We start from the raw sequence: 15,260 nt of genomic DNA, 5'->3' as shown, positions 1-15,260 counted from the left end.
AAGCTTTCCATTACATCTCCCATACAGTACCCATGTACAAGAACAGAATGTCAATGAACCACAGCAATAACCTGCACACCACAAATACCACAGAATACAGCAAAATTCTAACAAAAATACTACTTTTTGTTTTTTACTCTGTTTCTAGATGCACACTCATATTCCAGTATCAACTGTTGCAAACAGTTAGTTTGCAAGAAACTGTAGCTCAATACAAGCAACAAGAAATAGCCATATGACTTAATCTTATGTAGGCCCTATTAGAGGAAGCAGTTTAAAATAACATTATACATGGTAAAAATGACAATCTAAGCAGAAGCTTAGAAAAGTGAAAACATTGTTAGTGTGGGATCAATGCATATGCTGAATGTAGGCTGTGTAACACCTTATAAAATGCCTAAGAAATGATTCAAGGTGTACGTGAGAGGTGCATTCCTTTGAAGGGACATCTGGAGGCCAGTAGGAACTACAGACTCCCAGGTCACGTCTAAGGGTCAAAAAACGCAGTCTATCTTCCAGAGACTCTGAATGCTCCTGGATTTCAGAAAGCATCCAGAAGTTTAGGAATAGCTGCCTAGGTTGCAAATGCTGGGATGTGCAGGCACTGGGGATGTGGTCAGGAGGAAGGGCTGTCTGACAGCCAGGAAGCAGGAGAGCTCGCATGACTAATAAATGTCAAACACCCCTTAGCATTTCTGGAAACTTGATGATCTTCCCACATGAATGCCTTAGAAGATCAACCTCCCCTGGGTAACAACAAACATTTTTTTAATATAAAAAGTCACAAAAAGGAAGATGGGTCACTTCATGATGTTTATGCTGAAGTGAGAAATAAGCTGACACAAACTTAGAGCTTCCTGCCAGACAGTAGTAAATAAACAGCCTGCCAAGCAAAGAAGAGATGATGAGATGGCAATGCTTGGCACCAGGCATGTACCTCCCTCTCCCATACTATCCCAGTTTCATGTGCTTCTTCCACCTTTAGGTGCCAAGTCTGGCAGTGTGCTCCACTTGGCTCGGCTGGGGTGGACGGCACACAGTCAAGAGTATATCCTGGCACAGAAAAGGCATTCCTGAAAAAGAGGTAGCCCTAGCCATAGAAAAATAAAGAATAAGGGGTGCTTTAGACACATGTAACTCTGTGGACCAAATCCAGCTCCTCTGCAGCGCACACAGAGAGTCTGGCAGGACTGCTCACCTTTTTGAGTGCTTATTGAACAATCCAGCCTACCTAGGACACAGCAGATTCCCAGGCTGCAACGCTGTGCTCAGAACCTGCATTAGTTCTCTGTGTACTAGGATGAGAGATGCACCACTCCCCAGGCTCTAAGAGTGCACTTCCCATGGACTATATTAAAGAATCAATGTGGCAGAGCCGTTCAGAGGAGTCCTTCAGAAAGGAAAATGGCATGCATCCCCCTTCTCACTGCTGGCCTCACTGTAAAGATCATCTATCTGTGCTTTTAGTTATTTAAATTACTAAATGACAATATTTACAATATTTGCCCTCAGTGAGCAAAATGGATGAGAGAGGAGAACTTTGAACGGAAATTAAGGAAAGAAAAAGACTTACCACTGATTCTCTCATTTTTTCTGGGAGTGGATCTTCTGATGAATCTTCAAATCGCTGGCGTAGATAGTGAGGGATGTATTTACACTGAATAAGGGACCTGTTTAAATAAAATTCCTAGTTAATATACTTCAGAACATGTGCAACAGATATGAATATTCCTGAAGGACAGAAGAGAAACAACAGCCTCAGATTTCCTTCTTCATGTATATATTGGCATTCTTATCTCTGTTCAGCTGGAGATGGACACAAACCAGCTCCACCTGTGATCAGGGCAGAAATTCCTCATCAGAATCCTGAGGAGTCTTAGCAGCCCAGTCAATGCGACTCAGTCATTTAGAGAATGAGCAGAGAGGGTACTGTTGCATTTATGACTCTTAGTTCTGTTTCAGCTAAGCTGAAACCAATATGAGAGCTCTTTAGATGGCTAAGGAAGCCAGTTCTGTACAACCTGTATATTAATTCTCTCTTTGAGATTTATGTGCTACCTCCTCATCCATCTTGAATTTTATGCCATAGGCCAGACCTTAAATACTTTTTCCAATCTCCTTAACTTATTTAAAAGTTCAGAGCTGTTTAGAGAAAAAATCTTAAATATCTTTTTTTAAGGATGATGCATTTTTACAATTGCACAATAAACATTTGATGTTGTTGTACAAGTATTCTTAATTTTTAGATTTTTAGGAACCATTTCAGCTGGTGAAGATTTCATTGCAAATGTTATGAAATTGCTAGCTAGATTTATAAGTTAAAATGCATTTAATAGTTTAAGATTACTTCCTTAAAACAAGTTTCAAGGAAGAAAAGTTTCTGTTTTATTAAAGAGGTTCATGAACTGGTGTGTCCTTTCTGGGAAGTAGGAGAAAAGGATACATTTAAATTCTTCAAAATTGAAAGAACTCACAATTTCATGCTGATTTGCAATCTACCTGTGTATATTTTATGCCAAGGCTAAGAACTCGCCCTACATACAGCTAATACATAGCTTTACTTCCTTCCATACATAATTTCCATGCAATGGTCAAAAAACTACACACCATCCACATAAAGCTTGCGCAAAATCTACCTGACATCTGTGTCACACTCAGCAGGCTGTGGGTAAAGTTCATGGCAAGACATGCAAGCAGTTCTTGCTGCTTTGCCACATCAGAACCTAGCAATGCATAAATGTCAGATTCCCTGAATTTTTTGGACGATAAAGAATTTCCCCACTCTTCAGTAAGATTTACTGGGATGACAATTTCTTACTAGTGCTCTATATCTTTTCCTTCCTCATCAGTGTTGCTCTGCTTTTTCCAAGTTTCTCTACTAAAATAGAATCCTGAACAGCCTAAAAAGCTCTCCACTTCCCCCTTCTCTCTTCTGTATTGCAGAATTATGCATCATGAGCCTTGAGCTTCACCACATGAATCAAAGGAGAGAACTTTTCTCTGTGAGAGAACTTCTTACAGGCCCTCTGCACTCTCCTAGGATAAAACTGAGCTCCCTGTGAAGCAGAATTCCAGATGCTGTGGTGATACTGGTGGCACAAAACCCACTTGCTTGCTTAGTGCCACAGCCACAGATGTAATTGCCCAGCTGCTTGCTGACCCCCACAGCCCCTATAACAGCCATACATCACAGTTTCCGCACTGGGAAAATCACATTTGCTGCACCTGAGATATGAATCTATTGGTCTCTCTCTCACACATCACCTCAACATGCAGATCACAATGTTGGGACTTTTCTCCTTAATCTTCCTTGTTTGCAGCGTCACCTCTTAGTATACACTTCCTCTTCTCAGTTACCTCTAGCAGCTGTGTCAGAGAACAAAAGGAAGGATGGAACCTCAAACTGGGAGGCATAGCCTACTGAAGTAATCCCTCAGCAAGACCTGGAATAAAGCTATCTTCCCAGCACATTAAATGCTCCTTTTACTGGTCCCAGTGCTAATCAATGCACATTCTGCAACTCCAGTTGTCTGAACCGCGCTCAACTAAATCACTGTCCTCTAACCTGGCAAGCACACAACCTCCCAGAGGGGAAAAATCTGCTTCAGAGATTTTGGATAGCGCTGCTTAAAGAGCACCAGCCCTGCTGGTGATCTGACTGCAGCACTTCATTCATATACAGGACTGATACCAACCATGCAGACGTGGTGAAGAATTCCACCTCACCTCAGTACTTTCAGGAAGCAACCCCTGTGGTTCTGAAACACAGACACCACTCCGGCTGCGCGCTGTAAAGAGCGATCAGCAAAAAAACATTTACAGGCAACTTACATCAGCACAGATGGGTCGCTGCTTTGTCTGCTGAGGTGATAAGAAAGTGCAACTAGCAGACCACAGAAAGCAGAGAACAGCGCTGGAATGTGCTGTGCATCCCAGGGTTCCTGAGAGGATGACAGAAAGCAAAGTTAGGAATGCAGAACTTAAAAAGCCAAGATAAGTAGGTTAAGCCATATATCATACACGCAATGCACAACATCTACATTTGTACACCATCTACCACAGACTGAAAATCCTTTTTCATATCAAAGATTATTACTGCGAAAAAACCTTGCAATTAAAGGCATGTTTCGTGGTCATATTGTGCAACTCCACTATAATCAGCAATTAGCCAGGAAACCACATGAAAGGCAGGTTTTCTTTCCTCTTCAATGAAACATTAGAGGAAAATTCTCATTAAAATGAGATCAGAGTGAAATCAACTGCAGTGCATTTATCTACATGCTAAACTGATATGCTGTTACTTGACCTGTAGCCAGACTGCACGTAACAAATGACAATATCAGGCAGATCAGGCACTGGGGTTTCTTTCAGACATCTCTCTGCTGCCTTGTGCATTCCACCCAGGCCCTGCCTGGATGCTAACACAGCAGAGAGGGAGAGCACTTGCCACAGTGTGTGACATCCCCGAGGAGGGAAGCAAGAGACAACTGGCACACATGCCAGCACACTCTGGATATAACCGAGATGAGAAACTCCCTCCAGGTGACTCTAACAGCTAAAACTGGCTAGAAAGAGTAACAGAAAGAATATAAAGCTTAAGGAACGCTTATCAAGATTCTGTGACATCCTCAGGTACAAATTAGGGATCCCAAGACATATTTGTGAGTCCTATTTGTGAAGAACAAAAATTTTGTCTGTGAAGGACAAAGAAACTTGGAACAAATCCATCTCACTTAATAATTATATTCCTTGCCTCCATATAACTTCTTCCTGATCAACCAAATGTGAACTCACCAGATCCTGGCACAAGAGCACTTTCTGAGCAGTTTTTGAAAAGCAGTGCTTGCAGGATCTGTGAAGCTTCAGGCTAGTGCAAACAAGACTTCTTCTGCACGCTTATTTCTCACTTTAAAAACTTTAAAGTTAGTAAAGCACCAATGTTTTCAGAGGATGAAGTAAGTTTATAAGTTTATTAGCCTTATTTTCCTCAGTTTTATGCATGATTTCTTAGCATGTTAGGAAACACTCTATTTCTTTCAGGTGCAATGAATACCTAAGACAAACTAATTTTAAGTGTCAAACATCTAACCCATTGCAGCACGGAATTCTGCATGAATTAACTCTGAAATTCCTTGTTATCCCAAGAGTAGTACCAAAAAAGTGAAATTTTAATTCCAAGAATCATCTTCCCCTCATCATACTATGGAAAATCACAAAGATAAAAGACAGAAGAGCCTGGTTCTATCAAAAAATCCTACCCCAAATAGTAATTACAAACAAAAGACAGATTCACATGCTATTACTGAAAGAGTCCAGCACCATTTATTTGACAATTTAAACTTTACCATACAATCCTACTCTTCATTTCACTGTTCCCAGTTTTGGGGCCAAATATATTTTTTGGTTAGCTTTTCCCATCCTTAGTCTCCTGTCACATTCAATTAATATTCTTCAAAACACTGAAGGAAATGGCTGAATCACAGCCTATTCAAACATCCTCTGCATTTTCAGGGCAACACCACTGTGTACAGATCCCCCCAGCAGCTTCTAGTGCATGACTGCACCTTTGCACTGCAACTTCCTTTGAAAGCAAAATATTATCAAGAGTTGAACAATATTCCTGATACTGAAATTTATCAGAAGCCAGTCTGAAAAATCATTCCACCCTTTTTCTACCATAAAGCTGTACACAGCTGAATCCCCACATTAATGTCTCAAGAATTCTATTTCCATATTTTCTGCATATTACACATAGCTTCTGCATTTGTCTGGTCTGTGCTCCATTTCCAAACTGTCATTGTCCCCTCAAAACTCAGACATCAGGGAGCCAGGAAAGCAGGTAGGACAGGAATCAATATTCACTATGTGCCTAGAGAACAGGATTTTCTAGAAAAATGCTACACAATGTTGTAGAAGAGATGAGAATGAACAGAGGTGTCATTTCTCCAGTATGAGTGTGACGTACCCTCTTCCAGTTTGTCATTTTCCTCCCCCACAAATGATGCCTGGTAGCTTTAAATTTTAGAAAATGAAAAAAAAATAATATAGTTGAAAATTGAACAATGATTCTTCTCAGTGGGAAAACAAAACTGACAGGTTTTACTCTTGGAAGCTGGCATTATCTGTCATATGAGACAGGGACTTTCACTTCCCAGTTTACCTCATTGGGTTGAGGTGCTTTCATGTATGGTTTTGGCTTTGATGCAGACACTCATGTAGTCATTTTTAAAACAAGTGAAACAGACTTACAGGGTTAGGTATGAAAGCCATGAGTTACAACAGACCAGTGGTGGGAGTGGGGTGTTCCCCCACCGCAGAATTGCCTAATCCCAAAACAATCCACTAAAAGGGGAGATAAAGGTGACTTTGAACTTATGAGCCTTTTAGAAATACTAGAGGTGGGAAGGCAAATATATTTTTAAAAAGTAGTATTAGTAGTTTTCTGTCCCACATTTATCCTTTTTACTTCTTTCTTCTCCTAAAAAACCCACATGTGACACACTTATCTTTCAAAGATATGTTCAAATAAATCATATGTTCTACTCCAGAGACAAAAAGTGCTCTGGACAGAGAAACAAGTATGCTAAGTAGAAGTTCTCCTTATTTTTCCTGTTGTGTTTTTTTATTTCAAAGTACTCCTCTCAATGGTGACTTTGCAGATTGCTGCAGTGGCAGCATCATTGAAGGCATTGGCATTGTGGCTGGGTTTTTAAAATTGGAGACAAAATTCAGTTGGTCTTCACTCACCTGGTTTTCCACTCTCATGATTTCATCTTGCATGAATTCATCAATTTTCATATTTACAGAGTCAGAGAATGGCTTGGGTGGGAATGGACCTTTAAAAGTCACGTAGCCCCTTGTGCAATTCAATCAAACTTTCTTGGCTCTTTCTCCTTACCCCCACACTGCTGCTTCATCATGGATCTGTGCCATTGCTCACATATCAAGCAAGAAGTGGGAAGGGCTGACAGCCAATCATTCCACATGTGTGATGGTAAAGATGGAAATAAATACTATCATCCTATTTCTGAAGATCTATAACACTGGCTTTCTGAAAGAGATGGTAAAAGGGAACCCTCTTCACCCCCCAAAGTATGAGACAATAGTAAGAACTTGTTCTCTAGAAGGCTAACTATAAGCTTAACACCATATTACCATGGATGCTCCTTTTCAGTAGACACTAACACCCAAAATATGTGAATTACTGAGCTTCATCAGAATTAAGACAAGTTCTAGGAAGAGATACCCACAAGCCTTATCTTTCCATATCCATGGAAAACAGAGCATTACTTTCCCAGATGATCTCCAAAAACATGACAAGTGATAAGTTACCAGAATACAGGTATCACTGCCCACTCCAAGTAACCTTGGCCCTCTTTCTCTGCAATTGCTGCTATCTTGGACTGTACTTTCACTGCTGAAATTTAAAATCCAAAAAGACTGGACTGATAAAGGGGTGTCCATGTGTATCCACACACAGCACCTTACACAACAGATCCCAGTCTGTGACTGGAATGCCGTGGCTAAAAGCAAGATGAGCAGCAGATTCAGGCAGGAAACATGGATACTCATGTTTCACATAATGGCGAGTTTATCCTAAAGAAATAATGCAGATTTCTACATTCCTGTACAGTGACATAGAGTGAGAGTAACCCTGGGCCATGTTGGATTCTACAGGCATAATTCCTTTTTTTCTGTCTGGAAAATAAGTTATTATACACAGAAAACTAAGACCATAACTATTGGAGTTATGTCTACAGTGCAAGACTTGATATGGCTGCAAACTTCACTTCCTGAAAGACATGGTATCTAGGAATACTCTCCAAAATTAATACCCCTAACAGCTCTTGCTTGAACCCCAGGGGTTTCTAAATTAGAAAAAAAAAAAAAGCCTCCAAAACCTCCAAAACGACTGAGAGTGTTCTGTGCAGCAGAAATCAAGCCATCCAATAGTATTATACTTCCATTTTTGATCACTTACATATACAGGAATTCTGTCTATACACATGAGCCCATTCACTGCTGTCTAGAAATTTATTTGGGCTGTATTAGCAGATTGAAGGAGTTGTATTCTTGCAACTCCTTCCCACCATAAACTCCTAAGACAAATATTTCAAAATTTACACAGATGAAACCTGCATCACTGAAGACAGGAAGCAAGGAGAAATGTTATTCTGATTAATGAGTTTCAAATTCATCAAACAAACTAAACTACACAAATGTGAGCTGAGAACAGTTTAAAATCCACACAGGATTTTAGTAAGTGTCCATTGAAGCAATAAATAAGCCACCAGAAAGAACTTTCCTCAGGTATAAGGTAATGGAAACTATGTAACTTTTATTTTAAAAAAGATACATTTACAGAGCTGGAAAAAGCTGGTGTGCCACATATGAATACATTCACATCAGTTTAATTTTTCTGACCCAAGTCCAAAGATCTTTGTGGTTTTTTCCAAGCTGATTAAGATAAAATGCAAGTTCCATACCAAAAAAAAAAAAAACCAAAAAAAAAAAACCAAACCCAAAAAAACCCTGGATGACAAGTACTTAACTGGTTCTGGATACATTTCAAATCCAAACTAACTGATATGAACAGAAGGCAGAAGACAAGGACTGACTGATTCCAGAAACATTCAGGGATGTGCTCTTCTGCCCCACAGCAAAACCCTGGAACACTGGAATGCTAAAGACTGTTATCAGGATGGCTAAATTCCAGACCAAATATTTGTAAAAAAAGTAACAGGGCATACCTGACTTTTTAAAAAACATATCTTAAATATTTGGGCACAGACCACAAAACAGATGGAGCAGGAGACAAAAATCAGTACATCATGAAATTCTAGTCAAGTGAAAAATATGGCACAGAAATTCCTGTGTCTCCAATCTGATGGATGTAATATCTGAAAAATAAAAACACCTCCTCCTGGAAAAAGAGAAAACCCTTTCGTTTATCAAAGCTTAGGTAGCTATTAGAGCTGCCAATTTCTGTTCAAGATTACAGGATTGAAGATGAGATCAAAAATAAAGCCTGGCTGAAGTGAACTCAGGTAATGTTAAACTAAGCTCAGTTACCCAAGAGCTTCAAAAAAAGTAATGAGATGAAAATTTGCTGCTATTGGATGTAAGAATCCAAGGAATGAACAAAAGAGCTGATAAAACCATGCTTAGGATTTAGAGCTCTGTATTAAGCAGAAATAAATTGAAGTTCATAGAGGACCTGGAAAGAACTGGAGAAGGTGTGATATCAATAAACAGAGGTCTGTGAGATAAATTTCAAAGCAAGCAGGAGAAACTCAGGTTTTTGCACTTCAGAATCTAAGGCATTTACCTATGTAGTCATCTGAAACCAGGTTTATAGTATTGTTACATGCAGAGATGGATAAGAGGCTGGTGTCCTACCACTCGTGATACAAATGTGTAATGGGGTAAGGTTTATGAAGTGATGCTCTACAGCACCTCAAACCTGTAACCAAATCACTTTTGCATCACTGGGATAGCACAACAGACACCTATCCATGTGATTTCACATCATCACCACCGGAAACAACTTCGGCACCAGCCAGGGCAGACAGAGACTTGAAAACCTGTTCCACTCACAACAGGCTGCTTTCACTGACAGCACTGATAAATCGTGTCCTGCCCATCAGTCCTCGAGGCCTCAAATACACAGAGACCAGCTATTTTGCTCATGGTTTTTATTGAAAAATTATCTGTTCTAATTTCAGATGCATTACCCTGTACTTCCTACTGTGAACAATTTTGAGTTTCTTTTTTATGTGACAGCCTTACAGAAAATGAAAACTGATCATCCCAGCAGTACCACCACGAGAGGAGGTCCTGACAAGCTGCAGACCCACAGCTCCTACACACCAATATCAAGCAAGGGCAAAGCTGCTCAGGAGCACTGTGAGGAAGGGAGTCATTCCCTGGCCACAGCAGCTGGGACCTGTTTGCTTCCCAGTCACCTCTGAAGAACATGTTCCTTTTTCTTCTCCAAGTGTCCAAGCGCACACACAGGTATCATCATCTTGCAAAGAGTTTGTGCCTGCCCTTGTGACAGTCTGTCCCTTATTTTAGTTGTGTGAAAAGGCGCTTTTGGTCATATAAAAAACACCCCAGGTCTGCCAGGTGAGCAGTGTCCAGCCACTCCCCAGAACATCCAGGCCTGTGATGGGACATGACAGCAGCCTGACACCTGACCCAACTCGCACCCTCACCATTCACACAAAACTACAGATCTGTCCATCCTTTTTTAGGTGCTATGTGCTTTTTAGCCATGAGAAAGAAATATTTCTGGTCATGTGATGGCCTGCAAGGCACTGCAAGGTCACTCAGAAAGAGTGACAGGGCCAGAAGAACCTGTTGAACGTGCCAAACATTGCCTGCAGGTCACAGGATAAGCTCTCAACTGAGAATACTGTATAATAATTTTCCTCAGGCAACTTACCTGAATGAAAACCCATGAGAATTATTAAGTTAAACTGGTAAGTTAAACTTATGTTAAATGATACATCTATACCACAGCTTCTTTTTCATACAGGCTCTCAGTTGGTCTTGTACAACATAATTCAACAGCAAAATCAGTCTGGACAAGGCACAGGAGTTCAGCACAGGCCTGTTAGTCTCAGTTTTCAGAGTTTATATTCACACGCTGAAAGGTACCTTGAGTACTTACACTGTTCTGTGGACATACCCCAAAACAATTCCTACTTCCTAATTTTCTAAATCTGAAGTTCTAGAGCAAACAATTAATCACAGTGAATTTGCTATTCAAAATTAATTTCAAATCTGAGCACAACTAAATCAAACCATTGTATGTATAGATAGCTTATGCTCTAAAAAGAACAAGAAAAACTCACTGAAGAACACAGGTTAATTATAAAATAAAAATTGGCTTTATTTTAATAAAAAAGGAAACTAATAGCATAAATTAATTATTCCTCCAATTAACTTCTTCAGTACACAGAGAAAGCAGATTAGACTATTTCACCCTGCAGGAATATAACTAGAACATAAGAACCGCTTAAGGAAGGAGAGAACCAAGCCTGATACCACTGGAATGTTCTTCAGTCTGGGCATTTGATGTGAGCAATTGTTCACCAGTAAATAGCACAAAATCACTTAGAGATCCATTCTCCTCTTCAATTTATTTCAGGAAATAGAACTCTGGTAGTTACACCTGCTGAGATATAAGATGTTCTGCCAATAAACAGAGTTGACATTTGAGGATGCTACATTTCAGCCAAAACAACAAGCTTTGCAACCCAGAAATCCGCTGTCAAATAGAATCTATCATGTTTCCCTGCCCTGAAAATCCTGATTATGGTGATTTTTTTTTTTTTTGGACCTCCATAAATATTGAAAATTTTGCTCTGTTGGTTTTGGCAAACTGATCAAAAGGAACAGAGTAAAATAAGAATAAAAAATAAATAACAGCTATAAAGTGCAAGGATGGAAGAAACGTTCCTTCTAGCTTAAAGAAAACCATGTTACCACTGTTGTGCAAACACCTCAGTGAAACATACTACAGCATTTTCTCAGTTTTGAGTTAAACTCTACAATTTCTAGCACACCAAAAGTTAAAATCTTCACTTGATTAAGATCATAAATTGCTGCTCACTAGTTATCAAAAGAGCTTGAGTTACTTACAGGGGTACTAGACCTCCTTTCACAGAGAGCCCTACTCGGGATCAGATTAAGCCCATTCCTACTCTTCCTCCATCAATCAAATAAACATTCTCTTGCAACATTACAGAAATCAGCTCAAAATAAAAATCTCTTGACCTGACTGAAGAACAAGGAGGTTAATAAAAGTGCTTATTTCACAACTTCTAGAAGAAAAAAATGTATGAAATTTCAAGCACCCCAGTAGACTGAGATTATGAGCTGAAGCATGAGGAATCATCTTTACATGCTTTAAATTAACCTTCTCAGAAGTGCCTTTACTGGAACAGTGCCATTAAAATTCAAATTAACTCTAACTTCTGTGTGAACAGAAAGACTGAACTTAATATTAGTAATTTACAACAGGTATCTTGTAAATCTTTCACAGCACTCAACTTCAGGGTAGCATTAAAAGCATATTTCTAAGCAGTTTGAAGGCTAATCCACAAGATTGCTTATCTACAAAGCCACCTGCATGCCGTAATTTAAAGTATTATGCTGAAAAAGAGTATGTAGACTATTGTAAGTGGTTTTTTTCCCTACTGTTTACAAAAAAAACATTTCTGAAGTCTCCATAACACAACTTCCCTACCCTCAACTAGTGAATCACCATCTGCTAATCTTAGGAAGAAAAGAGAAAAAGAAAAAAAAAAGAAAAGAAAATATAATTCCCCAGGTATTAGCCTGTTTAACAGTAGTTTAACTCCTGCCTTCCATGTAGCTCTTTTCATTTTTATTGTTGTCTCCCATCCCAGCCACCCATTTTCTCCTTCTGTTCATCCTTAAGAAGAGCCTCCTTCTCCATCCCAGCTGCCAGTTTCCGAATTGTTAATGCAGCCAGAAAACAGCAGTATGGGGACTGGCTACTTTTGTGCAGGAATCTGCACAAGCAGCAGTTAAACTTTGTAGCATCAATCACACAGCTGGGTCAGCTCTAACCAATGCAACTGACAAAGTGGTGAGCCAGGTGACAGGAGGTTCCCTGAGAGAACACCACACGTTCAAAGACATTTAATTTCAAGTGTCTTAACACAGCAGCTGAGTTGCTGTAATTTATTTTGTAAGGACTCAAACCACCAAATGTGTTTAACATATTTTACCTTAGTGTTGGGAAGTGGTTAAGAGCACACAGCCAGCTCTGATCAGCTACAGGTAACCATTAAAGCATTATAATTGTTCTTCTTTGATTTAAGGCTCCTATTGAAAATTTCAAGTGAAAAAGTGTTGAAAGCCACTATAGAAATCTGATGTTCCTAAAAGAATTCCCTAAAAGGAACACCTGACTGCCCTTCCCATCCGTGTAAATCACCAGCCTGGGTGCTGACATGATACAGCCTTGGCAGCTGCAGAACCTCATATTGGGCTCTATGTGTGTGCTGTGCATGTGCCACCACAAAGCTTCCTCTGACATGTGCCCACAAGATGTCAAGGGCAGCCTGTCAACCACAGCACATCCTGCTAAAACCCCTGCATGGACAGCATCCAGCTGACCAACACTGACAGCATCCAGCTCTCAATGAAACGCTGCCAAAAGGCTGTCCCCCTTACAGGATAAATTTTCTTACAAGTCTAACACGAAATTCTGGTCTTGCTGCGCTCACTGGGAATTTTACAGCTGACTTGAAGGCAGACAAAATTTCATTGCCCTTTTTAATGTGTCCCATGCAGAGGACATAGGCACTACACATTAAAAAAAAAATAATAATAGTTTTAAAAATATCTCTGATTGAATATTGCCCAAAACTGGGCATCACTGGTAAGGGAACCAGTCCTGTGCCAGCATAGGAAGCTGTGGCACATCTACATCCTGAGCACCATACACAACTGACTCTCCACATGTGAAGTTAACAGCACAGCAAGGGAAGGCACAGACTAACTTAGCCATGTCTGAGAAAGCAGCTGCTTTACAGGGAGATACGAGAAAGGCTGGGACTCTTCAGTTTAAAGAGCTGGCTTTAATTCAGAAAAAGAATTCAGACCAGGTTTTCCACTAATCCTACAATACTAGGCATCAGGAAGACCTGGTGAAATTAGCAGATCAACTTAGAATCAATGAAGGACAGCATTGCTTTGCACAGAGCACGGCGAATGCCTAGAATTTGCTGGCACAAAACTGTGGAGTCAGAGGACCAGCACATTCAGGAAGGGACTTGACAAATTCACACACACCAAATTATAAGCACACTCTCCAACATCCCCAGTGTAAGAATTGTGGGATATTAGGGAAAAAAGTGGCAAACCCACTCATCTGGCTAGCATTAAACTGCTAAATTGCATTTCCCTGTGGATGCAGACACACTTACTTAGATGGTCCACTGGTTGCTCAACATTTAAGTTCTTAGGCATATTGTTATGAAGCAACAGCAAAAACCTTACCAGGAATTATGAGCAAATTTGGCCTGGCTATGCAGATTAACAGAGACTGCAGCTTTTTAAGTCAAGACTGCTGTTTATATTTGCAGAGAAAATTCAGTGGATCATTTCACACTGATACATATAAGAGGCAAATAATCACAGGTATCAGAGACACATTTACTTAAGAACTTCTGCTACAGTTTGGGTCTATTTCAGTGTAACTAACATGCAGAAACTGAAGCATGGCTTGCAAAGCTTATTTTGGTAAGCAACGACAATGTAGGACCAAACAACGCTAGTCTCCCTAGATTACATCAATCTCCAGCTTGAAATCTTCAATTGTTCCAGTGCTGTGTTTCTGGCTTACCTTCACTGCACTGAAGCAGAAGGCATATAGGACAATCAGAACAACAAAGCTTCGGGAAATGCTGTACAATGCAGACACAAACCCAGCAGCAGCTGAAATAGAGACATGTGGTAAGTAGGAAGAAAGAAGAACTTTATTTCTGACCCAAACTAAGACAACAGTGTAGGTGCATCTCAATCTTTTCTGCTACTTAAGCTATAATGAAAAACAAAAAACCCCAACCCACTACCAACAAAAACATCTTGATGCTTCATGTCTCAAGGGTCTTCTTTAATCTCTAACTGAAATAACACAAAAAAATTTATCACACATCAAATAGCTTGTCAATATGCTTTTCTGTGGAAAAACGCAAACTTTTTTTCCTAGACGTTAACAGAAAAAGAAAGTTAGAGGTTTTCTTTTTTAATAAATACAGTAAAGATTCACATCACATATGCCAGGAAAGAGCTCTTTGACGTCAAAGTTGTATACAACTTTTCAAAAGCAAAAAGAAATCTAATCAAGTGGGCCTTATAAGTATTCACCCCACTGTTAGATGAATAGTATTAGCTATTTGAGCTTTAAAATGCACTTTAAATGAGCTTCAAAATGTTACATGCAAGAATATATTCTAATTTGAGGTTGTAAGCCCAGAAAGATGGCTACTTACCAGAACCACCAAAAAGCAACATATCTATTTGTTCCAAAAGATATATGCAGAAGGTATTGATTTGAGGGAAAAGTCCAAGAAGAGAAATTGCAGGAAAGCAATACAAAAACACTAAGAAAAAAAAAAAAAAAAAGTAGTATTTTAGAATACAGCCACACATCCAATGTATGGAAAATAAAGAAATATGCATGACAGCAGAATAAGAAATTGTTACAATAAATTCTG

The 15,260-nt window shown here is 39.6% G+C and overlaps 1 protein-coding gene across 1 annotated transcript in view; it reads right to left on the bottom strand.

Annotated features, from left to right (window-relative positions):
- The window catches only part of PCNX2 (pecanex 2), a 149,645-nt gene that overhangs the window by 83,158 nt on the left and 51,227 nt on the right, over nucleotides 1-15,260 (bottom strand). The window contains exons 14-17 of the mRNA XM_041399139.1: nucleotides 15,036-15,146; nucleotides 14,387-14,478; nucleotides 3,832-3,941; nucleotides 1,574-1,670 (exon numbers count right to left, since the gene is read on the bottom strand). Coding sequence (XP_041255073.1) covers nucleotides 1,574-1,670; nucleotides 3,832-3,941; nucleotides 14,387-14,478; nucleotides 15,036-15,146 — 410 coding nt within the window. The remainder of the gene's footprint in view (nucleotides 1-1,573; nucleotides 1,671-3,831; nucleotides 3,942-14,386; nucleotides 14,479-15,035; nucleotides 15,147-15,260) is intronic.

The sequence above is a fragment of the Onychostruthus taczanowskii genome, unplaced genomic scaffold (genome assembly GCF_017590055.1).
Source record: "Onychostruthus taczanowskii isolate IOZ18803 unplaced genomic scaffold, ASM1759005v1 scaffold156, whole genome shotgun sequence".
Taxonomy (NCBI): Eukaryota; Metazoa; Chordata; class Aves; order Passeriformes; family Passeridae; genus Onychostruthus; species Onychostruthus taczanowskii.
Note: the sequence above shows the minus strand (reverse complement) of the source record. Positions and strands in the feature narration are given on the sequence as shown.